The sequence below is a fragment of the Equus przewalskii genome, chromosome 20 (genome assembly GCF_037783145.1).
Source record: "Equus przewalskii isolate Varuska chromosome 20, EquPr2, whole genome shotgun sequence".
Classification (NCBI taxonomy): domain Eukaryota; kingdom Metazoa; phylum Chordata; class Mammalia; order Perissodactyla; family Equidae; genus Equus; species Equus przewalskii.
In genome coordinates this window covers 1,348,341-1,369,918 of record NC_091850.1, presented here as the reverse complement: position 1 = coordinate 1,369,918, position 21,578 = coordinate 1,348,341, and the positions used below count along the sequence as shown (strand labels likewise).

The following is a 21,578-nucleotide window of genomic DNA, read 5'->3' as shown; positions in this document are numbered from 1 at the left end:
AATTGTAGGATTTGATGAGTTCTGATTTACTCATGGCCTGTGAGACTATCACTGCAATCAAGATGCTGAACATGTTTTGAATGCCTGAGCTCTAAATGCTTCTCCTTCTGTCTCTGTCCCGCTCTGTCTCTCTGTGTCTCTGTTCGTCTCTCTGACTCTCTGTGTCTCTGTCTCTGTGTTTCTGTGTCGGTTTCTCTCTCTCTGTGCCTCTGTGTCTCTGTCTCTGTCTCTGTATCCGTCTGTCTGTCTCTCACTCACACTCAATGTGGTTCCTGGTTCCTGTCTTCCATTCTAAGGATGAGTGTGGGAACAAGGGAAATGGATCCACTGTCCTATATCTCTGGGTTCTGTCCACAGTGCTTGAGCTTATGTCATCCTCCTGGGCATCTCCAGGTGAATCTTCTTCAGGACTTTCTGCCTCCTTCATAATCCCCCCACCCCCAAATCAGAGACCAGGTATTGTCCACTCCCCCTTACCCTCTTGGCTAATTGGTCCCCACTCTGCTAATCTGACCTCCTATAATGGCCCTCCCTCCTGTCCCCTACCTTCCTTCCTAGTACCTAGTGCCTAATACCTCCACCAGATTTGCATCCACTCACCCTGGACTGCCCGTCTGTCCCCTCACTGGTCGGCCTAATGTCTCTTCTGACTCCTCCTTCACCCCGACAGTCCCCAGATCAGCCTCTCCTGCCTCTCCCATGCTGGAAACCTGCAGTGGCTCCCCTTCGTTCTGCAGCCGACAGCTCACAGGCACTGAGGCTCACTGGGTGCGTGAGTCCACGCGCAGGACCGTCTCTAATTCTCCAGGGGAGCTGCTGCTCCTCCTGTTCTCTAGAGGAAGACTGTGAGGTGCAGGAAGGTCAACTTGCTCAGGTCTCTTTGGTTCCGAAGCCCACTCTTAGTAAACATTACGACAGAGCAGCTCGCATGGCTTACACATACGGAGACTTTCCTGTCCCACTTATACAGTATGAAGACTAAATAGTCAGGGCTCAGAGAGGCAAAGTCACTTGCCCAAGGTCACACAACAGGTCTGGCTGACTCCAGAACTTCTGCTCTTTCTTTCTGCTTCCACCTTCTACTTCTCTCCCCACGTAAGAGCTGAAGTCAGACACTCGTCCCAGGGTGACGCATGCGCCTCTGCCGTCTGGATCTGAACCGCCTGCTGGGCAGTAGCCCAGCTGCACCCAGAATGGGATTTGGGGCTTTGAGCGATTGGGGTAAGTCTGCGGCCCCTCACGAAGGAGCTTAAGCACTCACACCCCATCCCCTGCAGCCCGAGTGGGGTCCCGAGAGCCTTGTTAAGGAGCCAGATGCCAAAAAATTGTCCGCCCCCAGTGGAACCACTGCTAGAGGTGCCCTCTGAGGGGAAGAGCGCAACACTCACCATTCCTTTCTTTTTCCTTTTCCTGTACTTTCATTGAACTCAGGGTGGGGAGAGATCCTTGTCTCTGAGGCACTCATCTTGGCAGAACCTTCCTCAAGGGCCCCAGAAATGGCAGAATTCCCTTGGCACTTCTAGGTCATTGGTGACAAAGCCATGGTGCCCCTCATTGCTCCGAATGCCACCGTGGCTCGCATCTAGACAGGGCCTCCACGCATCCCCCACACAGACTTTTAGAAGTGAAAGCATTTGAGCCAGGTTTCATGCTTACTTAGAAACGATGTACATCGACTACAGAGATAATATACAATATTTTATAAACCATCTCCTGCAACTATTCATTTACAAAATCAAGAATGAAACAAATATTATTTAAGTGGCTATGTAATTGTGGTGCTCCATAGTATTCTTAGTTTAAACTTCAAGGTGCAGACCCTGGTCCCGTCACTGCGTCCATACCTGTATGTGTGATAGTCTTCTCGATGTTTTCCAGTTTGTTGTGGGGTAGGCTGACTTCTGTCCCAGCTGTCTCAGTTCTCAGTTGCTGTGTAACAAATAACCTCCAAGGTTAGTGGGCTGAAACAATAACACCATTTATTTTGCTTACAAATTTCCTTTTTTTTAATAGGTGGAATCCATTTTCACCCCAGCTTTATAAAATTGTATTTATTTAAGGTGTGCAATGTGATTATTTGGTATATGTATATATTGTGAAATGATTGCCACAATCAAGTTAATTAACACATGCATTACCTCATATAATTACCTTTTTCTTTTTGAGGAAGATTAGCCCTGACCTAACATCCGTTGCCAATCCTCCTCTTTTTGCTGAGGAAGACTGGCCCTGAGCTAACGTCTGTGCCCATCTTCCTCTACTTTATATGTGGGACGCCTGCCACAGCGTGCTTGTCAAGTGGTGCCATGTCTGTACCAGGGATCCGAACCGGGGGACCCCGGGCCACCAAAGCGAAATGTGTACACTTAACTGCTGCACCACCAGGCCAGCCCCAATATAATTAACATTTTTTTGTGATGAGAACACTTAAGATCTGCTTTCTTAGCAAATTTCAAGTGTACACTACAGTAGTATTAACTATAGTCACCATATTGTATATTAGATCCTCAGAACTCGTTTATCTGATAACAAACTTTGTACCCTTTGACCAGCATGTTCTCATTCCTCCCACTTCTAATCCTGGCAACTACCATTCTACTCTATTTCTATGAGTTTGACTTTTTCTTTTTTAGATCCCACATATTAGTGACATTATACAGTATTGTCTTCGTCTGGCTTGTAGTACTTAGGATAAAGTCCTCCAAGTTCATCTATATTGTTGGAAATGGCAGAATTTCCATCTTTTTAATGGCTGAGTAATATTCCATTATAAATATATATACAACATTTCTTTATCCATTCATCTGTCGATGACCACTTAATGTTGTTTCCACATCTTGGCTATTGTGAATAATGCTGTAATGAACATGGGAATGCAGATATCTCTTTGAAATGCAGGCTAATATCCCTGGTGAATATAGACGTAAAAAGCCTCAACAAAATACTAGCAAACCACATTCAGTAGAACATTAAAAGGACCATACACTATAAACAAGTGGGATTAATACCTGAGATACACCGCATTAACAAAACGAGGTATAAAAACCACATGATCATCCCAATGCAGAGAAAGCATCTCATGAGATACAATATCCGTTTATGACAAAACTCTCAATAAAATGGACATAGAAGGAAAGTATCTCAACATAATAAAGGCCATATATGACAAAGCCACAGCCAACATCCTACTCAATGGAGAAAAACTGAAAGCCATCCCTCTGAGAACAGGAACAAGACAAGCGTGCCCACTCTTGCCACTCTTATTCACCATAGTACTGGAGGTTTTGGCCAGAGCAATTAGGCAAGAAAAAGATATAAAATGTATCCAAATTGGAAAGGAAGAAGTGACATTCTTGCTGTTTGTTGATGATATGATTCTGTCTATAGAAAATCCTAAAGAATCCACCAGAAAACTATTGGGAATAATCAACAACTACAGCAAAATTGCAGGGTATAAAATCAACTTACAAAATCAGTTGCATTTCTATACATTAATAATGCACTACTAGGAAGAGAAATCAAGAATTCAATCCCACCTACAATTGCAACTGAAACAAATAACATCTAGGAATAAATGTAACCAAGGAGGTGAAAGACCTATACACTGAAAACTATGAGACATTACTGAAAGAAATCGAAGAATACGTAAAGAAATGGAAAGATATTCCATGCTCACGGATTGGAAAAATAAGCATTGCTAAAATGTCCTACCTTGTTAAAATATCTACCTACATTGTTAAAATGCTACTACCTGAAGCAGTCTACAGATTCAAGGCAACCCCAGTCAGAATCCCAATGACATTCTTCATGGAAATGGAGCAAAGAATCCTAAAATTCATATGGGGCAACCAAAGACCCCAAATTGCTAAAGAAATCCTGAGAAAAAAGAACAAAGCTGGAGGCACCACAACCCCTGGCTTCAAAATGTACTACAAAGCTGTAGTGATCAAAACAGCATGGTACTGGTACAAAAACAGACACACAGATCAACGGAACGGACTTGAAAGCCCAGAAATAAAACCACACATCTAAGGACAGTTAATCTTTGACGAAGGAGCCAAGAACATGAAATGGAGAAAGGAAAGTCTCTTGAATAAATGGTGTTGGGAAAACTGGACAGCCACATGCAAAAGAATGAAAGTAGACCATTATCTCATGCCATACACAAAAATTAACTCAAAATGGATTAAAGACTTGAATGTAAAACCTGAAACCATAAAAATCCTAGAAGAAAATAGAGGTAGTATACTCTTCAATATCAATTTTAGCAGCATCTTTTTGAATATTATGTCTAATAAGGCAAGGGAAACAAAAGAAAAAATAAATAAATGGAAGTACATCAGACTAAAATAGTTCTGAAAGGCAAAGGAAACCAGGAACAAAATGAAAAGACAATCCATCAACTGGGAGAAAATATTTGAAAATCATGTATCTGACAAGGAGTTAATCTCCAAAATATATGAATAACTCACACAGGAGCCAGCCTGGGGCTGTAGTGGTTAGTTTCACGTCCTCTGCTTCAGTGGCCCCCGGGTTCAGATCCCGGGTGTGGACCTACGCACGGCTCAGCAAGTCATGCTGTGGCAGCGCCCACATACAAAATAGAGGAAGATTGGCACAAAAGTTAGCTCAGGGACAAGCTTCCTCAAGCAAAAAGAGGAAGATTGGGGAAAGGGGTTAGCTATGGGCCAATCTTTCTCACCAAAAGGAAAAAAAAAGAACTCATACAACTCAACAACAAAAAACCAAACTACCTGATCAAAAAGTAGGCAGAGGATCTGAACAGACATTTTTCCAAGGAAGATAAACAGATGGCCACCAGGAACATGAAAAGATGTTCAACATCACTAATTATCAGGGAAATGCAAATCAAAACTACAGTGAGATACCACATCACACCTGTCAGAATGGCTATAATTAACAAGCCGAGAATGGATAAGTCTTGGAGAGAATGTGGAGAAAAGGGAACCCTCATATACTGCTGGTGGGAATGTGAACTCGTGCAACCACTATGGAAAACAGTATGGAGCTTTCTCAAGAAATTAAAGATAGAAATACTGTATGATCCCCCTACTGGGTATTTATCCAAAGTAAATGAAATCAATAATACAAGGAGATCTATGCACCTCTATGTTCACTGAAGCATTATTTACAATAGCCAAGACATGGAAGCAACCAAAGTGCCCATCAACTGATGAATAGATAAGGAAGATGTGGCATATATATATATATGTATATATGTATTATATATATATATATATATATATATATATATATATATATATATATATATAATGGAATACTACTCAGCCATAAAAAAGACAAAATGTCCCATTTGCAATGTCATGGATGGACCTTGAGGGACCTTAAGTGAAATAAGCTAGATGGAGAAAGACAAACACTGCGTGATTTCACTCATATGTGGAAGATAAACAAACACTTGTATAAAGAAAACAGATTAGTCGTTAATAGAGGGGAAGGGGGTTTGGGGGTGGGTGAAGGGGGTAAAGGGGCACATGATGCAGTCTATACAGAAACTGATATATAATAAAGTACAAGTGAAAGTATACAATATTATAAACCAATATGACTTCAATAAAATGATAAAAAAATTAAAAACTCCCACTCAACAACCCCTTTCTTCAACACACACAATACCCCCACACAATGATTGGCACCTGCTATTCAAAATACTTAGGATGACATGTCAACTCAGCCTTCATATGGATAGAAATGGCTTTAATTCTTTTTTTTTTTTTTAAGATTGGCCCTGAGATCACATCTGCTGCTGGTCTTTTCTTTTTTTCTCGTTCTTCTCTCCAAAGCCCCCCAGGATGTAGCTGGATATTCTAGTTGTAGGTCCTTCTAATTCTACAATGTGGGACCCCACCTCAGCATGGCTTTATGAGTGGTGCTAGGTCCGTACCCACGATCTGAACGAGAGAAACCCTGGGCCGCCAAAGCAGAGTGCTTGAACTCAACCACTTGGCCATGGGGCTGGCCCCAAAATGGCTCTAATTCTTCATCCAAAGATACATTAGATAAACGTCTCTGCAAAGACAAGGAACAGAGATGCATCATTCCATGGAAATCATTAACTGAGTAATCTTAACTCTTGTGCAATTGGGTGATGATAATAGGAGTTTAAAAATGGCAGCATCTAATCTTAGATGGCCCTGATGTTCCATTAAGAATGGGTTTCACCATTTTATATCTCTGCACGATAATAATGGAGTCAGCAAAAGTAACACATGTGTGGACTGAACAGCTAGGGTCATCTTGAGTGACAGCCTTCCACTTCTGTAAAACCTGAAAATATGACTCAAACAAAGACACAGCTAAGAACCATCAGGGTCAGGGACTCTCTGAGCATCACTGTAAGAGTAACAGCCTCTGGATCCCTTTTCATGCTTGGATTTCAATGTTTGGATCCCAGATTCATCACTCACTGTGATGAAATGTATAAGAATGGAGTGTAAGGCAGGACACTAAGGCGTGGTGAAAATACCCAGAAGCTGGGGTTCATTTCCCTTGTTGGGTTGGCGTTCTTCAAGTAAAAATTCCTACTGTTTAAGACTGAAAAAAAAACCCCTCCTTTTGTTTAAGTGATTGGGATCACTATGTTTGTTTCCTATAAATCCACAAGATCAGAAGTGAGGCTGGGAGGAGGAATGGAGCTGGTCATAGTACATCTTGCACCACATGGACGGTGAATGAAAGAGGTTTCTACTGTAAGGGAGGGCCCCTGGGACAACACAACATCCCCCTTGAGCTCATCTCTTTGACCTGAAGCCAGCTCTGTCAAGGACCTTGACCAGAGCCGTTCGAACTTCTCGATTCCTTAGGCTATAGATGAGGGGGTTGAGTGTTGGAGTGACAAGACTGTAGAAGAGGGAGACCACGTTGTCCTGCTGTGGGCTGTGGTAAGTGCCTGGCACCATGTACATGAACACGGCTGCCCCATAAAACAGCCCCACCACAGCGATGTGCGAGGAGCAGGTGGTGAAGGCCTTGTGTCGGGCCTCAGCTGAGTGCATTCGGAAAATAGCCCCCAGTACTTGGCTGTAGGAGGTGGCTATGAGTGACAGGGGCAGCAGCAAGATCAGCACCCCCGAGATGGACAGCGCCAAGTCATAAGCTGAGGTGTCAGCGCAAGAGAGCTTCAGCAGGGCAGGCAGTTCACAGAAGAAGTGGTCCACAGCGCGTGAGGCACAGTAGGGGAAGTGCAGGATGATGGAAGTCTGGATGCACGCCACAAGCACACCTGACAACCAGGAGGTGCGCATCATGAGCAGGCAGACCTGACGTCTCATGAGTAAGGGATAATGCAGGGGGTGGCACACGGCAACATAGCGGTCATAAGACATGAAGGATAGCACGACACCCTCAGAGACACCCATCAGCATCAGAAAGAACATCTGAGCTCCACAACCTTGGAAGGAGATGGAACTCTCGCCCTGCAGGAAGTCGACTGCCATCTTGGGGATGGTGACCAGTGGAAAGCCAACATCCAACAGGGAGAGTTGGCTGAGCAGGAAGTACATGGGGGTGTGGAGCCTGGAGTCTGTGCAGACCAGGAAGAGCAGGATGGCGTTACCCAGAAGGCCCACGGTGAATATGGTGACCACAAGGGAGAATAGGACCAGAGGTGGCCCTGAGTGGCTGAAGAGTCCCATTAGAGTGAAGTCCGAGGTCACGGACAGGTTTGATTCCCCCATCTTCCTGAAGGTGTCATTATCTGTACGAAGAACAGGCTATTTGGCAAGGAGTGTCACTGGAGGTTAGACTCATCTCAAATGCCAACTACAGTCGTTTGATATTGGCTGCCTGGGGTCTCTTGAGAAGGATGATGAGCACATTCAGGTTCAGTGGGAAAAAATACCATGATTGGTTCATTATGTCTGCTCTGGTCAGGAGATGAGGAACAACAAAAGGATATCTTCTTTTACCATTTATGAATAAAAGTCATGCTTTCACCCTTCAGGCAAACACTACCCACCAACACTTTCAGTTACACCCTCTGTCCCAAGCTAGACAGTGCAAGTCAGCCCCAGTGGAATATTGAACTACACCCCATCCTAGAGGCCATGAGGCAAAGCAGAAGTGGGATTATGCAGAGAGTAGAAGATGAAGTTGGAGAATTGCAAGGATGATAGGGGATGATGAGGCTGGATCAAAAATTAAGTCCAAAGCCATGAGGAAATTCTTGTTTCCAAATTCTGGAATGAGAGAAGGGAAGGGATAATGTCTGATGAGAGTCGGAGGTGGGATGACATTTAGGATGTGGACCCAAGGCATCTATACCATAAAGGGACACATGAGGTTGGAAACAAATGGTCGGGGGTGGTGGGGGTCAAGTTGTCCAGAATATCAGATGGCTTTTTGAGGCTTGATTCCACAGGGTGGGAGTGGAGAACATTTTGCTTAGCGTGTATTAAGTATTCAACAAAAATCTGCAGAACGAATGCAGTGAACAAGGAAGATGTCTGAGGGATCGGGGGGACTGCCTCCACCTAACTAAAAATACTGATACTTGACCTTCTTAGCTTCAACATGACCTCCAGGGAAACTCAAACTGCCCTGGAATACTATTCACACACATCACCTCCAACACTGAGAACTTCTGGGCCAAAGTGGCATCTGTCACCATCATCAGTGGGGAAGTACAGAGAAGTGTGTAGAGAACTGTAGAGGAGCCAGCCTTTTGAGACCAGGAGGGTTCGACCTTGGAAAGATCCAGAAGAGGTCTGCTTTATCAGATGTGCAAAGGGAGTGGGCTACTTCGAGACCAAGATGGGTCAGTGCTGAGTGGGTGTCTACTCAAGACCTCTGGTGCCCAAATCATTGATGACACTTATCCTGCATGTCTTTCAGCTTCTCTGACTTGATTCCCTCTAATCATGAAATGTGACCAAGAGTTTTCCCCTTGCCTAACTGATGACTGCTGGTTTCTCTCCATCTGTCTCTCTTTGTATTGCCTGTGCCAGTGTCACACTAAAGCTGACATTGAAGGCCTTCTTAAATGACTGCCCATCCAGATTTCCCATCACATCAAGGTCCTTCACTATGCTGTCCACAACCATTCATTTAATTCATTCTTTCCTTCAATGAAAATTGAGTTTCTTCTAAGTGCCAGTCACTGAAGGAGGCATAAGCGACATAGTGGTTAAAATAATGGACAAAATCCCTGCTCTCATGAGAGTTATAAGAAACAAGGAAACAAATAAACCATATAGTTTTTACTAGAAATAAATATGAAGAAACAAGCAGGGAGATCCTATAGGAAGTCACTAGAGCAACCATCTTTGGATGAAGTGGTTGAGGGAGGCCTCTCTGCACCGGTGAGAGCTGCTCTCAAAATCAAACTGTTATAAGAAGGAGAGGGAAGCCGTAACTATCTCATTCGACCTGTGGGTGGAATTCAGACAGGCCGATTATGGTTCTGGCTGACATGGAATTCTTTAAGAGTGAAATCTACCCCAAATGGAATGAGAGCTTCATGAGGTAGTGTCAGTTGTATTCAATCAATGATGTGTGGGGTGGAAACAGAAAGACCTCTTAGAGCTGCCCTCAAAGAACTTAGAGTTTGGTTGGGGTGCAAGTAGATAAGCAAATCACTTTACGACAGCATGAAAAGGGATGCAACAAAGACATGTGTATTGAGCTGGGTGTTCCCATGGGGTCTAGTGCCCAAGTCTGCCTGCAAAGGTGGGAGGGTCAGAAAATGATTTGCAGGAGAGGAGACATTTGAGCTGAGTGTTGAAAGTCAGCTAAGGTCATTTTCTAGGTAGATAGAGAAATAAGGTCATTCCAAGGAGAAGCAATATGGTGAGTGTGGATTGTTTGGCATATAGTTAAGAGAATACACTCTGGGCTTAGAGCAAGATTTGAATGCCAACTCAACTGCATCCTAGCTACGTGACTTCAGGTACATTATTCAATCTTTCTGGGACTCAGTTTCCCAACCTGTCTATGGGGATAAATAACACTTTCCGTATAGGAGTAGCTATGAGCATTAAATGAGATAATGAATTCAAGAGCTTAGCACGACGACAACCGTATGGTAATTTCTTGATTTAAGGTCACAACTATTATTCTTACGGTAGAGGAAGGGTAAACATTAAAAACATGGGCTGGGTGACTTCTAAGATCCCTTCCTATGGTAGGATAATGATGCCTGCTGCTCAGTTCAGTGTCTGCAGGTAGTAAGAGTATTCATTACATATTGGCTCTTTTTGTTCATGTTATTTCACATAACTCTTGTCTGGTTGCATGGCAAAAATCAGTCAATTCAAGTCCATTCTGTCATGCTCTTCTGAAATGGCAGTTCCTCTGTTTTCACTCTAATGAGGTGGGTCTCAGCCAGAGGTAACTGCCTTCTCCCTGCCCAGGGGACACTGGCAATGTCTGGAGACATTTTTGCTTGTCACAACTGGGGGCGTTCCTGGCATCTAATTGGTCGAAGCCAGGGATGCTGCTAAACACCCTACAATGCACAAATGGCCCCACCTCAAAGAATTATCTGGCCCCAAATTTCAATGGTTCCAAGATTGAGAAACCCTTCAACTGAAATCCATCGGCCCTTCTCTGACCCTGAATGGAGCCTCTGGGATGTTGCTTGAGTCCACTGACTTGGTCTGTCAGCAGAGATGAGCTTCGTGTCCCATGCATCCCTGGAAATCAATCTGTGAATTTGGATTTTCAGATGCATTTTAAAGGAGATATTCATATAACTAGTGCCAACTTAAATCCCTGGAGAATTGCATTGTTTCCACGTCTCTCTACAGAGAAGGGTTTGTCTTTTAATCATTGTCTTTGGGGCCAACTCATAGTGAAACAGTCCCTCTGGATCTTGTCAAAAGATTTTCACGTGCACAGTGTACTTGGTTCTTTCTATTCACCCATATCTCACCCCTTGTAAGGGGAAGAAAGGGAAGCTTATTCTTATTAAGCATTCACTATGTATGGGGCACCATGCTAGGGTCAGAGAGCGACTGATGGGTTTTGTTGAAGGGTTTCTCGACCTTGGCCCTATGGGCATCTCGGGCTAGATAATTTGGAGTATTTCACAGGCACGTTGTTTTCACTTGGTCCTTATCCGTAGGTGTTGGTATTATCTGCCTTGGATGGAGAAGGAACTGAGTTTAAAGCAGTGCAGCAGCTGACTGTCCTGTGGGGAATAGTGCTGCCCCCAACTGCGCGTCCACTGCAGCCTCAGAGTGTGGCCTGATTGGCAAGAGGGTCTTTGCGGATGTACTTAGTTAAGGATCTGGAGATGAAATCATCCTGGATTTAGGGTGTGCCCTAAATCCAATGACCAGTGACCTTATAAGCAGAGGAGGGGACACACAGAGATGCTGAGAAGATGCCGTGTGAAGACGGAGGCAGAGATTGAAGTGACCCAGCTACATGCCAAGGGGCACAGGATTGCCGGAAGCCACTAGAATCCAGGAGAGAGGCCTGGGACAGATTCCCCCTCAGAGCCCCCAGAAGGAATCCATGCTGCCAACCCCTCGATTTTGGATTTCTGGCCTCCAGAACTGCGAGAGAATAAATCTCTGTTGTCTGAGACCATCCAGTTGGTGGTACTCTGTTTCAGCAGCCATAGGAAAATAATATATCAACCCAAGATCACGCAGTAAACAAGAGGTGGAATCAATTTAAAACCACAGCTGGTGTAACTCCAGAATCCTTGCTTTTCTCTTCACATCTTACTTTCCAACAAAGAACAATGTATTGTTCATGTCCTGCTTCCCTAAGGAAACCGTTGGCTCTTCTGCCCCAATCATGGTGGGTTTATCTCCTCTGTCTGATGACTGTCTTACTGCCTGGCCTGGGGCAGAAACCACCTCACCAGCCACGGGTCCCGGGTCTCCTTGGATGTTCTTGCCCTGGCACACCCCCAGTCACTCACCTGGCTCTGTTACGCTGGTCCTTTCAGCTGATTGGTCAACAGCCCCCCAGTCTCCACCTCGAGAAGATACCATGCAGCTCGACTCTGGTTTACCTTCAAGAACTGTCGATTGGTCTGGAACACAAAGTGAACTCAATGTCACTGGCCCAGGACCTTCAGATCTTCCACCACTGCAGACTATATGGTATCTCCCCAATGTCTTAGCCGTTGAAGGCCCCCTTCCTTCCATTGGGCAGTCAGCACTGCGTTTCCCTGACCTCCTCTTCCCTTCTAGAATTACCAGGTGGTCCCCTTTCTACTGATGCATCCACAGAGCAGCACATTCACCTCACTGGCTTTTGAAATCTCCTGCAAGCAGCTTCTCCAATAGGATTGGATCCCTATGTCATGGTTGGCCTTGGGCTTCACACATATTCTTCCTTCAGGACATTTTAGGAAAAAGGCGGTTCCCTGCACTAAACCCACCTTCCCCAGTCAGGCGAGCAGGGCTGGACACAGATAAGGCTTGGCTTCAGGTGGGTTATCGCCTTGTCTTAAATCACCTCCCTCACACCTCAGGATGAGGAGTCTCTACAACCCGTTTTTTGAGTTGACTTTTAAGACTCCTCCTCTTCATATTCTCCTGTTGCTGCTTGTATTTCAGATCTGATGCCCTTTGCTGAAAATGAGAGATGAGAGAAGAGGCATTGGGGTTAGCCGACTCCCTGTAGCCAATAAAACCTTTCTAGCATCTCCTACCTGTGATGGACCATGGACGAGTCCTTCCTCCATCAGGCAGAGGAGATCCAGGCCCAGTGAAAATGTTCTGATTTCTTCTAAATTCAGAAGAAAAGAGATAACTCTATGCAACCTGGAGTATGTGTCATTATACCAGAAACAAGCTATGAAATATATTTAAAAAAATATATATGTACATATAGTTTATAGAAGAAAGAGCCATAGAGGCAAAAGTTCCTCTGGTCCATCCAAGTTACCCTGCAATTCTGCCTTTTCGTCTCTTTGCTAGTTTGCTAATCAAATAATGAGTCCTTGAGACCCAGTTCTCAGAGTTTTGCTCTTTTATTGTCTATTCTGCCCTCACTCGCAACCACAGAGCACCAAGTGCATAGCAAGGGCTCCATAAGCATCTTCTGTACGAATAAAATCTGAAAGAGAAATGCTTAGTGTGATGACATGTCTAAGGTGACAGCGTGATTGACTGGCCGAGCTGGGAGTCAAACCCACCCTGACTGATTCCTAATCACGTGTGTTCTCTATTCTGCCAAGTGGCTCTCCAGGCCAGTCTGATTTGATCTCTGAAAACTGCTTCAGAGCATCAGATATCTAATCTGCCCCTGGAAGGAGAGCCGAAGGTGTGTCTGGGCTGTGCCAGGGAGCAGGTCCTAAGTCCAATCTCTCAGCGATGGCCACAGCTCCAGGTCTTCCTAGCTCAGCAGCTGCTATGGAAGTTCAAGCATGGACTTTGAAGTAGATGACATCCCCTGAGGGTCTGGCACGCTCAGGCTTGTGCGGGGCTGACTGACTGAGATAAAAGTAATGGTCAGATGCCCACCTCAGAGCTGGGGGAGATTAAGAGGCAAACACAATCTGTCTTTCCCTCCAACTGCCTTCATAGACTCAGACTCCACAGGATCATGAAAATGAATGTAAAATCATCAGCTCCGAGGGCTCTTTCTTGCCTTCAGTGTCTCCTCTCTAATCATGCCTAGACCCCAGAAAGCCCCACCAGCAGGGGGTTCCAGACTCTCACCCCTACTTGTTCGGGTCTGAGAGACTCCCTCGTGGCCTTTACACACACTTCCATTCTCCTCCTCCTGGGATGCCTTCTCAGTAAAACCTCCCTGGAATCCAGCATCTTTGCCTAATGAATCTTGCTCGGCCTTTGGGATGACTGACAAAACTGTGTGAGGATAGAGGCTCTGGGGGACGGGGTTACATCAGAAAGTCCCTTTTTGTCAGAGGGGAAATTAACAGCCATGGGAGCTAGAGCCCCGGGGACTAGAGTTATCCCTGGAGGAGTGTGGGATCTTATTCCAGGAAGGTGGAAAGCGCTGTGACCGGTGACTGAACTTTCCAGAGATTCCAAATCCAAACTGTTGTGTCAGGCAATTCAAGTCTTTATTTGTCCTCCTTTGGGAGAAGGGGGTGTGAGAATCTTGTTTTTCTTAGCATCGACACATATGTACACACACAAAATAACCTTTCTGATCTTCAGAGAATCTCTTATGAATGAAATAATGAAGCTGTGATGTTGGAAGGACTGCCAGGAAGTAGCCCAGCTTTCTTATTCCGCCTATTCTAGAGTAATTCTCTTCTCAAATCCATATTCTCTGAGAGTATTCACAGAACTCACAGACACAAGGGAAATCAGTAAACGCTGGCGGTCTCGGTTTCCATGGGGACCTTGGCAACGTTGCTGAAGAAATGGGAAAGGGCTTAGTGTATATGCAGTGATATCTAGACCCAAACCAGGTGATGAAGCAGAGAGTACAAAGGAGTAATGAACCAAGATACAAAACTAGCTGGGTCCAGAACTGTAAGCTCATAACATCATAAATACAGCCAAGACCAACGGCTACACATGAATCATAGTCAAGGAGTCAGTTGCTCATCCCACTAAAACCATGGCAAAGGATATCCAGGTGAGGCAATCTGTAAGAGTGATTGCTTTGTACCCTTCTGGATGTTCTCTGGCATTTTGGGGACCCTTGTGGAGTTAAAATGTCAGCAAAGGAGAAGTTGGAGGAGGGCCTGCCCCATGGCTGAGTGGTTAAGGTCAAACCCTCTGCTTCAGCAGCCCAGGGCTCATGGGTTCAGATTCTGGGCGTGGATGTACACACCACTCATCAGCCTTGCTGTGGCAGCATCCCACATAGAACTAGAATGACTTACAACTAGGATATACAACTATGTACTGGGGCTGTGGGGAGGAAAACAATGGTTAGGATGGCAAACATAAAAAACAGAAGTTGGAGAAGACCAAGCCCAAGGGAGCATGGAGGTGGGAGTCAGAGATGATAATAAGGGAGTACTCAACCACGAAGACCAAGTTCAGCCCAAAGAGAAGCTCCTGATCCTTTGGCTCTTCCGGGAACCCCAGGAGTAATTCCTTAGTCGTTATTTGTTTTTATGGTTCCATGAACCTGCCCGTGCCTCATGGGAGAGACCACCAGGTCAGGGAATGAGACAGAGAGAGTCATTTATCCAGCAAGGCCATTTTCCAAAATGAAAGTGAAATAAAGACATTCCACAATTAAACCTGGGACAATTTTTTTACCAGAGGCCTTTTACAAGAAACTCTAAGGGAAGTTCTTCAAGCTGAAAGCAACTGACCCCAGATGGTAACGTAGATCTGTTACCGAAACCAAAGCGGACTCCCTCCTGGTGAGTTAAATCAGACTCTCCACCAGAGGGAGCTGTCTCAAAAGGGAAGCATACAGGAAACAGCAAATGGGAGAGCAGGAAGAGTCGTGTCCAGAGTCATGGCATCCCCAAACAGAGGGAAGCAGGGACTTTCATTGTGGACGGGAAAGGAATATTCAAAAGGGAGAGGTGGGTGTTCGCTTGTGCAAGCTCAGTGACAAACACGCTGCCACATACATTACAGGTTACAGCAAGAAGGCCTAAGCTCCTCTTGGAGAAATCCCAGCATTAAAAATAAGGAAAAGGTCATAGGTGAAACTCTTGTGGTGAGGCTCGGCCTCGGTCTGTGGTTGGTGATTGCATCTTCTTAACATAACAAAAGGGAAAAAAACAATTTGGAAAAATAGTTAAATGCTTCCAAACCCACCCTTGAGTTCCATGGGGCAATTAGTTGGCAACAAATCCACTGTAAAAAAAAAAAAAAATGAAAAGAAGTAAACATACACAAGCTAATTGTATAACTATAAAAGAGTATACAGTCATGTGTCCCTTAAAGATGGGGTACATTTTGAGAAATGCATCATTACGTGATTTTGTCATTGTGCAAACATCACAGAGGGTGCTTTCACAAACCTAGATGGTTTAGCCTACTGCACACCTAGGCTCCATGGGCTAGCCTATTGCTCCCAGGCTACAGACCTGTACAGCATGTTACTGTCATGAATACTGTAGGCAATTGTAACTCAGTGGTAAGTATTTGTGCATTTAAATATAGAAAAGGTACAGTAAAAATATGGTATAAAAGATAAAAATGGTATACCTCTATAGGACACTTACTGTGAATGGAGCTTGCAGGACTGGAAGTTGCTCTGGGTGAGTCAGTGAGTGAGTGGTGAGTGAAGGTGATGGCCTAGGACATCACTGGACACTGCTGTCGACTTTATAACACTGTACGCTTAGGGTACACTAAATTTACAAAAAACACTTTTCTTTCTTCAATAATAAATTAACTTTAGCTTACTGTAACTTTTTTAAAATAAACTTTTAATTTTTTTAAACTTTTTGACTTTCTAATAACACTTAGCTTAAAACACAAACACATTGTACAGCTGTCCAAAACTATTTTCTTTCTTTATATCCTTATTCTATAAGGTTTCTTCTATTTGTAACATTTTTACTTTATAAATTTTTGTTAAAAGCTAAGACACAAACACACACATTAGCTTAGGCCTCCACAGGGTCAGGATAGTCAGTATCACTGTCTTCCACCTCCACGTCTTGTGCCACTGGGTGGTTCTTCAGGGGCAAAACATCCATGAAGCTGTCATCTCCTATGATAACAATGGCTTCTTCTAGAATATCTTCTAAAGACCTGAAGGTTTCTTTACATCAGCATCACCCCAAACACGTCAGTAATGTGTTGTACAGTGATGATAAGATGGCCACGACACTAGGTGAAGAGGATTTCTCAGCTCCATTGTGCTCTTATGGGATCATCTTGTGCATGTGGTCCATCATTGAATAAAATGTGGTGATGTGGCACATGACTGTGTTTTCAACGATGCCCTGTGGCGTAAGTGGCTCTGCAGAGGTACGCAATCAAATTTGGTGTCCTTTGAAGGAATAGTTCCTGAGAAGAGCATTGGAGATTTCTTCTGACCCCAGTAGGGCTCCTCTCAGCTGTCTTTTTCCTGCTTCTCTCGTGAAAACTAGTGGGCCTACACGTTCGCCTATGTACTCCAAGAACCTACCAATCTCCTCCCAACTGCCCTTCAACACAACCTCCACTATTTATGAGACTGACCTTAGGCTTGAACTTCTCCGTGCCGTGTTGCAGATGAAGGCAGTTCCTCTGGGAAGAGATTAGGAGCTTCCCCACTGAGGTAAAGTATCCCAGCCAGCCATGGACCTGCGGATGGGAACAAGGGCACACTTACGTCTGAGTGACACTTCCACTCTAGAATTGCATGCTCAGTGGAGGTGGGGGGAGTAGCTGCAGGTCTCCGTGGCTTGCTTCTTCTGATGTGGATCTGTTTCCAAACCAAAGAGGGTCTGCTTCTTAGTGAATTGAAATCAGAGGCTTCATCAGATGTAGTTGTCACACAGAGTAAAATTTATCTGCTGCAAATAAGGCGACCACATGGAATCCTTTCCAAAGTCGTGGCTCCCCAAGCACAGGACAGCAAGGGCATTTTATTTTGGATGCGGAATGAACATTGAAAAGGGAGAGGTGGTTATTCACTTGCTCAGGCTCAGGAGGAAAACATGCTTCTGAAATCTCACTCGAGTTCCTCAAGGCAATTAGTCGGTGACAAGAGCCCTCCTCTAGTTTGATCCTGCTCCTCCATTTCTGTAATGGCTTCCTGCTGGGTGTGAGTGTTGTCACAGGGACCACTAGAGGAGCAGAACTTTCCCCAGCTAATCTATGACAGGTTTGTGGGTCACCAGGCATAACCCCCTGTTGTTTGTATCCTTGTGTAACAACCAGGTGTAATTTCACAGCCTCAATAAGCTACCAGACAATTGAATATGCGGGGTCCAAAGAGCAGGAGAAGAAGGACAGTTGTTCAGGGGCTCAGGAGCAGGTGGTCTGACTGGCTTCTTCCTGTCAGCCAAGTGGCCTTTTCCAGTGACCCGGTTTCACTCTCTTCTGTAGTGCCACTAGTAGTAACATAGAGACAGCAAGACATATCAGCTAAGACTCCTCCCGGGTCTGCCATGATGTGGGAGAAGACCACCAACGGCTGTATGTCTATCTGTAACCTTCCACAGTAAGCTAGCCGTTCTAACTTTTATGGTCCTTATTAGGGGTAGGAGTGAGTCATCGTAATCTCTTTATGAAGAGCAGACTAAAAGTTTAGGAAAATTATCCTTTTAAGAGAAGGAAAGAACCAAATTCTAATTTTGTACTGACCTGCTTTTGACATTAAAACTCACTCCCTTAATTAAATTCATTTTAATCTTAGCCAACTTGGCCATTCACAAAACTCTCTCCTCAGGGTTCCTCTTCCACAAACCTTTTCTAAGTTTCTTTTTCCATTCAGAATTTGTCCCATGCCCTCTTCTTCTCTTCTAGTGTTTTAGGACAAATTTATCTTTCTTAACAAAACAACATAAATGTTTCCATTCTTTATACCTTCTTTACTGAAAACACACACCTTACTTTTCTTGAATACAAAGATGTGTTTCTTATTAATTTTTACTAGGTTTTTTTTTAAAGATTTTATTTTTCCTTTTTCTCCTCAAAGCCCCCCGGTACATAGTTGTGTATTTTTTTCTTTTGTGGGTCCCTGTTGTTGTGGCATGTGGGATGCCACCTCAGCATGGCTTGATGAGCCGTGCCATGATGCTCCCAGGATCGGAACTGGTGAAACCCTGGGCCGCCAAAGCAGAGCACACGAACTTAAACAGTCGGTCACAGGGCTGGCCCCTAATTTTTAGTAGTTTTAATTACCAATATTAATAAGAATTCTTAACCTTCATAGACCTTAGTTTTCAGTGAAAACTAAGAAGTAAGCTATTATAAACTATCTTTTACATTAGCATTCTGTGACTTTACAACATATATTACTTTTCACAATTTCTAGGAACATGCTACTTCACAGTACAATCTTCTAATAAAAGTACAAGTCATGTTTACCAACAGACCCAAACATCTTGTAGTTTATCTGTAATGAGAAGCCAAAAGTAGACAAACTTATATTTACTAATTAATGTCTAATGTTTTATCTAGTTTAGAGATGAGTCAATGAATTTCCCATCATTTAATTTAACATAGAAAAATTTCAAAGTTTCAAATTTCCAAAGAGATTTTGGAAGTTATTTTAAAGACACATGCCATAAAATATAATTATTGCTAAAAGCTTATCTATAAACTTTTATCTCACTTACATCTAAGTCATTTCTTCTCAGCAATTATGTTTAGATTACCCACAAAACTTTATGAGACATCAGACAAAATTAACTATCACTTTAAGTGATTGCTATTGCTAACCAGTTTTGTGACAGAGATAACCTGAGCTTATTTGACTAGTAAACCCAGGCTGCATGTCTGTATTATAACCAATGTTCATAACTGTGAGGACATGCCTATTTAATCAAACCAACAAAGTTTAACAAGCTTTTGTTTACCAAAGATTATTTCACATCATGTTAACCTGAAAGACATTTGGGTTAGTTCCTATTATATTTAGAAATAATTTATATAAGTGCTTACTTTAAGCCAATTAAATGGAGTTTTAAAAGAATTATACCATCTGGAGGTAAAACATCACACATATGTAACATAGATGTAGACACGCATCCACAAAGACTCCACAGCTATCGTTTTAAAACTTTAGGACAGTGTGCCCCTCCTTTAAAAGTCTCCACGAAGTGTTAAACAAAGGCTGTCTTTCCAAGAGATGTCCTTCAGTCTTTAGTAGGCTAGAGACTTGGTGGAGGTGATCAAACCTCTTATCTCAGGTTCCTGTGCCTGATGTGCAGCAAGCCAAGCACTGAGACATTGGTGCTTGGAGCTGGAGAAGGGTTTATTCAGACTGACCAAAACGAGAAGGTGGGAGCCGGGGTTTGCTCAAATCTCCTCCCCAAGAACTGAAAGCAGGGGGTTTTATGGAGCTAAGGGTCTTGGCAGGAGGAGCTTTGGAGAAACAAAGGGGTCGCTCCTGATAAGCCCCTGGGCAATCTGACTTCTGGGCATCGGTACCTTCTGAGGGCCCGACATCCTCCCCAAAGGCATTCTCTTTCTTCTGCAAAGTAAACTCACAAATCCTCGAGACCTGAGTCACCTCACAAGCTAAACAAGAAAACAGCCAATCGACAAGATTCATCTAGGTCTGCATTGGGAACAAGGTCAAGGGCAATCCTATTCTCACGGAATATCTACAGTAACCCCCAGGTACCCAGCTTCAATCCCCACTGTCTTTTTTCCATCCTCATTCTTGCAGGAAGAAGGCCACTGATTGTTCTCACTACTTCCTGCCGGAAAGGGGGCAAAGATGGCTAAACTGAGGAAGGAAATTTTTAAAATGTTCTCGGGTACCGGGTTATATTTTGCTTTACCATTGTTTGAGTGCCTTTCTCTACAGTCTTAGAACAGCAGGTTATTCCATATTTGATTAACCCAAAATTCCAGAACCCAAAATGCCGGAACCTGACTCATTTTACTTATATGACTGTTTGATGTCAGCTGCCTTAATCCATAACAGCAGCTTAAGGTTTTTCAGCAGCTCAAAAGACCAGTTTATTTTCTTTTCAGCTTCTGAGTTCTCTGGTCATGGGGTGGGGAGCCAGGACTGACTCGGGTGTGATGAGTCTGCAGCTTGACTCTGGCCAGTTTGGCTGATGGGTGGGTGGTCAGGAGGGCTTCATAATGCCTGGTCCACTTGGGGGGTAGTTGATCCTCTGGAAGTCTCCTTCCAAGACTTAAGGAGAACCTGGTCACCTGCCTTGGTGTGGTGGAGTGCAACATCTGACGGGAACACGGAGCTGTGAGAGGCAAACTCATGAACAGAAGTTAGACTTTCATTTAAAAATTTTAAGCACTGCCTGATCGCTATTTCCTTCTGTTGTATGTAATCTCCCCCATGGGTGAAGCCAAGAATCTTCTCAACACCTTGTCCCAGGTTAAGTAGTTTCTTGGTTCATCTTTTCAGTCTTTCCTGTGGACTGGGGCCAGCGTGAGGCATGGAGTTTCCCAGTGATGTCCAAGGCTCTTGATACTTCCTGGCTTCTAGGATAGATAAATGCAGCTCCGTTGTCACTCTGGATTGACAGTGGGAACCTCTACCTAGGAATGATCTTCCAAAATGTCAAGACATGTGGAGAAGGGATGTGGAGCTCCCAGGATCCCTCTGCATGTGCCACTCTCCCCAAATTTTCCATGTGTTCACCAACCTGGGAGTTCTCTGAACCCCATGTTGAACTCAATCTTCAGCCCTTCTCCCCACCTTGGAGATGTGGTGAAGGCGATGGGGCTGAGAGTTCCAACCCACCTATCACACAATTGGTTCCCCTAGCAACAAGCCCCCACCCTTATGGTTCTCCTGAAGTCACCCCATTAACATAAATTCAGGTGTGGTTGAAAGGGGCTTGTTATGAATAACAAAAGATATCTATTTCACCTTTATTGCTCTGGAGTTATTTCTGGAACTGAGGACAAAAGTAATTATTGTAACAAAAGATGCCCCTATAGCTCCCATATCAGAAATTTTACAAGAGTTTTAGGAGCTCTGCTCCAGAAATGAAGTGAAGGCATTTCTTATTATAAATCACAATATCTCTCCAACCTAACAGCATTCCT

The 21,578-nt window shown here is 44.0% G+C and overlaps 1 protein-coding gene and 1 long non-coding RNA gene across 2 annotated transcripts; both read right to left on the bottom strand.

Annotated features, from left to right (window-relative positions):
* Positions 1–1,685: 1,685 nt before the first annotated feature.
* On the bottom strand, positions 1,686–21,254 carry LOC139077771 (uncharacterized). The gene is made up of 4 exons (XR_011530224.1): positions 21,173–21,254; positions 12,380–12,572; positions 11,915–12,028; positions 1,686–1,929 (listed from the first exon to the last, which is right to left on the bottom strand). It is a non-coding gene; the product is annotated as an uncharacterized lncRNA (long non-coding RNA).
* LOC139077770 (olfactory receptor 2Z1-like) lies at positions 6,774–7,718 on the bottom strand. The gene has a single exon (XM_070586434.1). The coding sequence runs from the start codon at positions 7,716–7,718 to the stop codon at positions 6,774–6,776; it is 945 nt and encodes a 314-aa protein (XP_070442535.1).
* Positions 21,255–21,578: the final 324 nt, after the last annotated feature.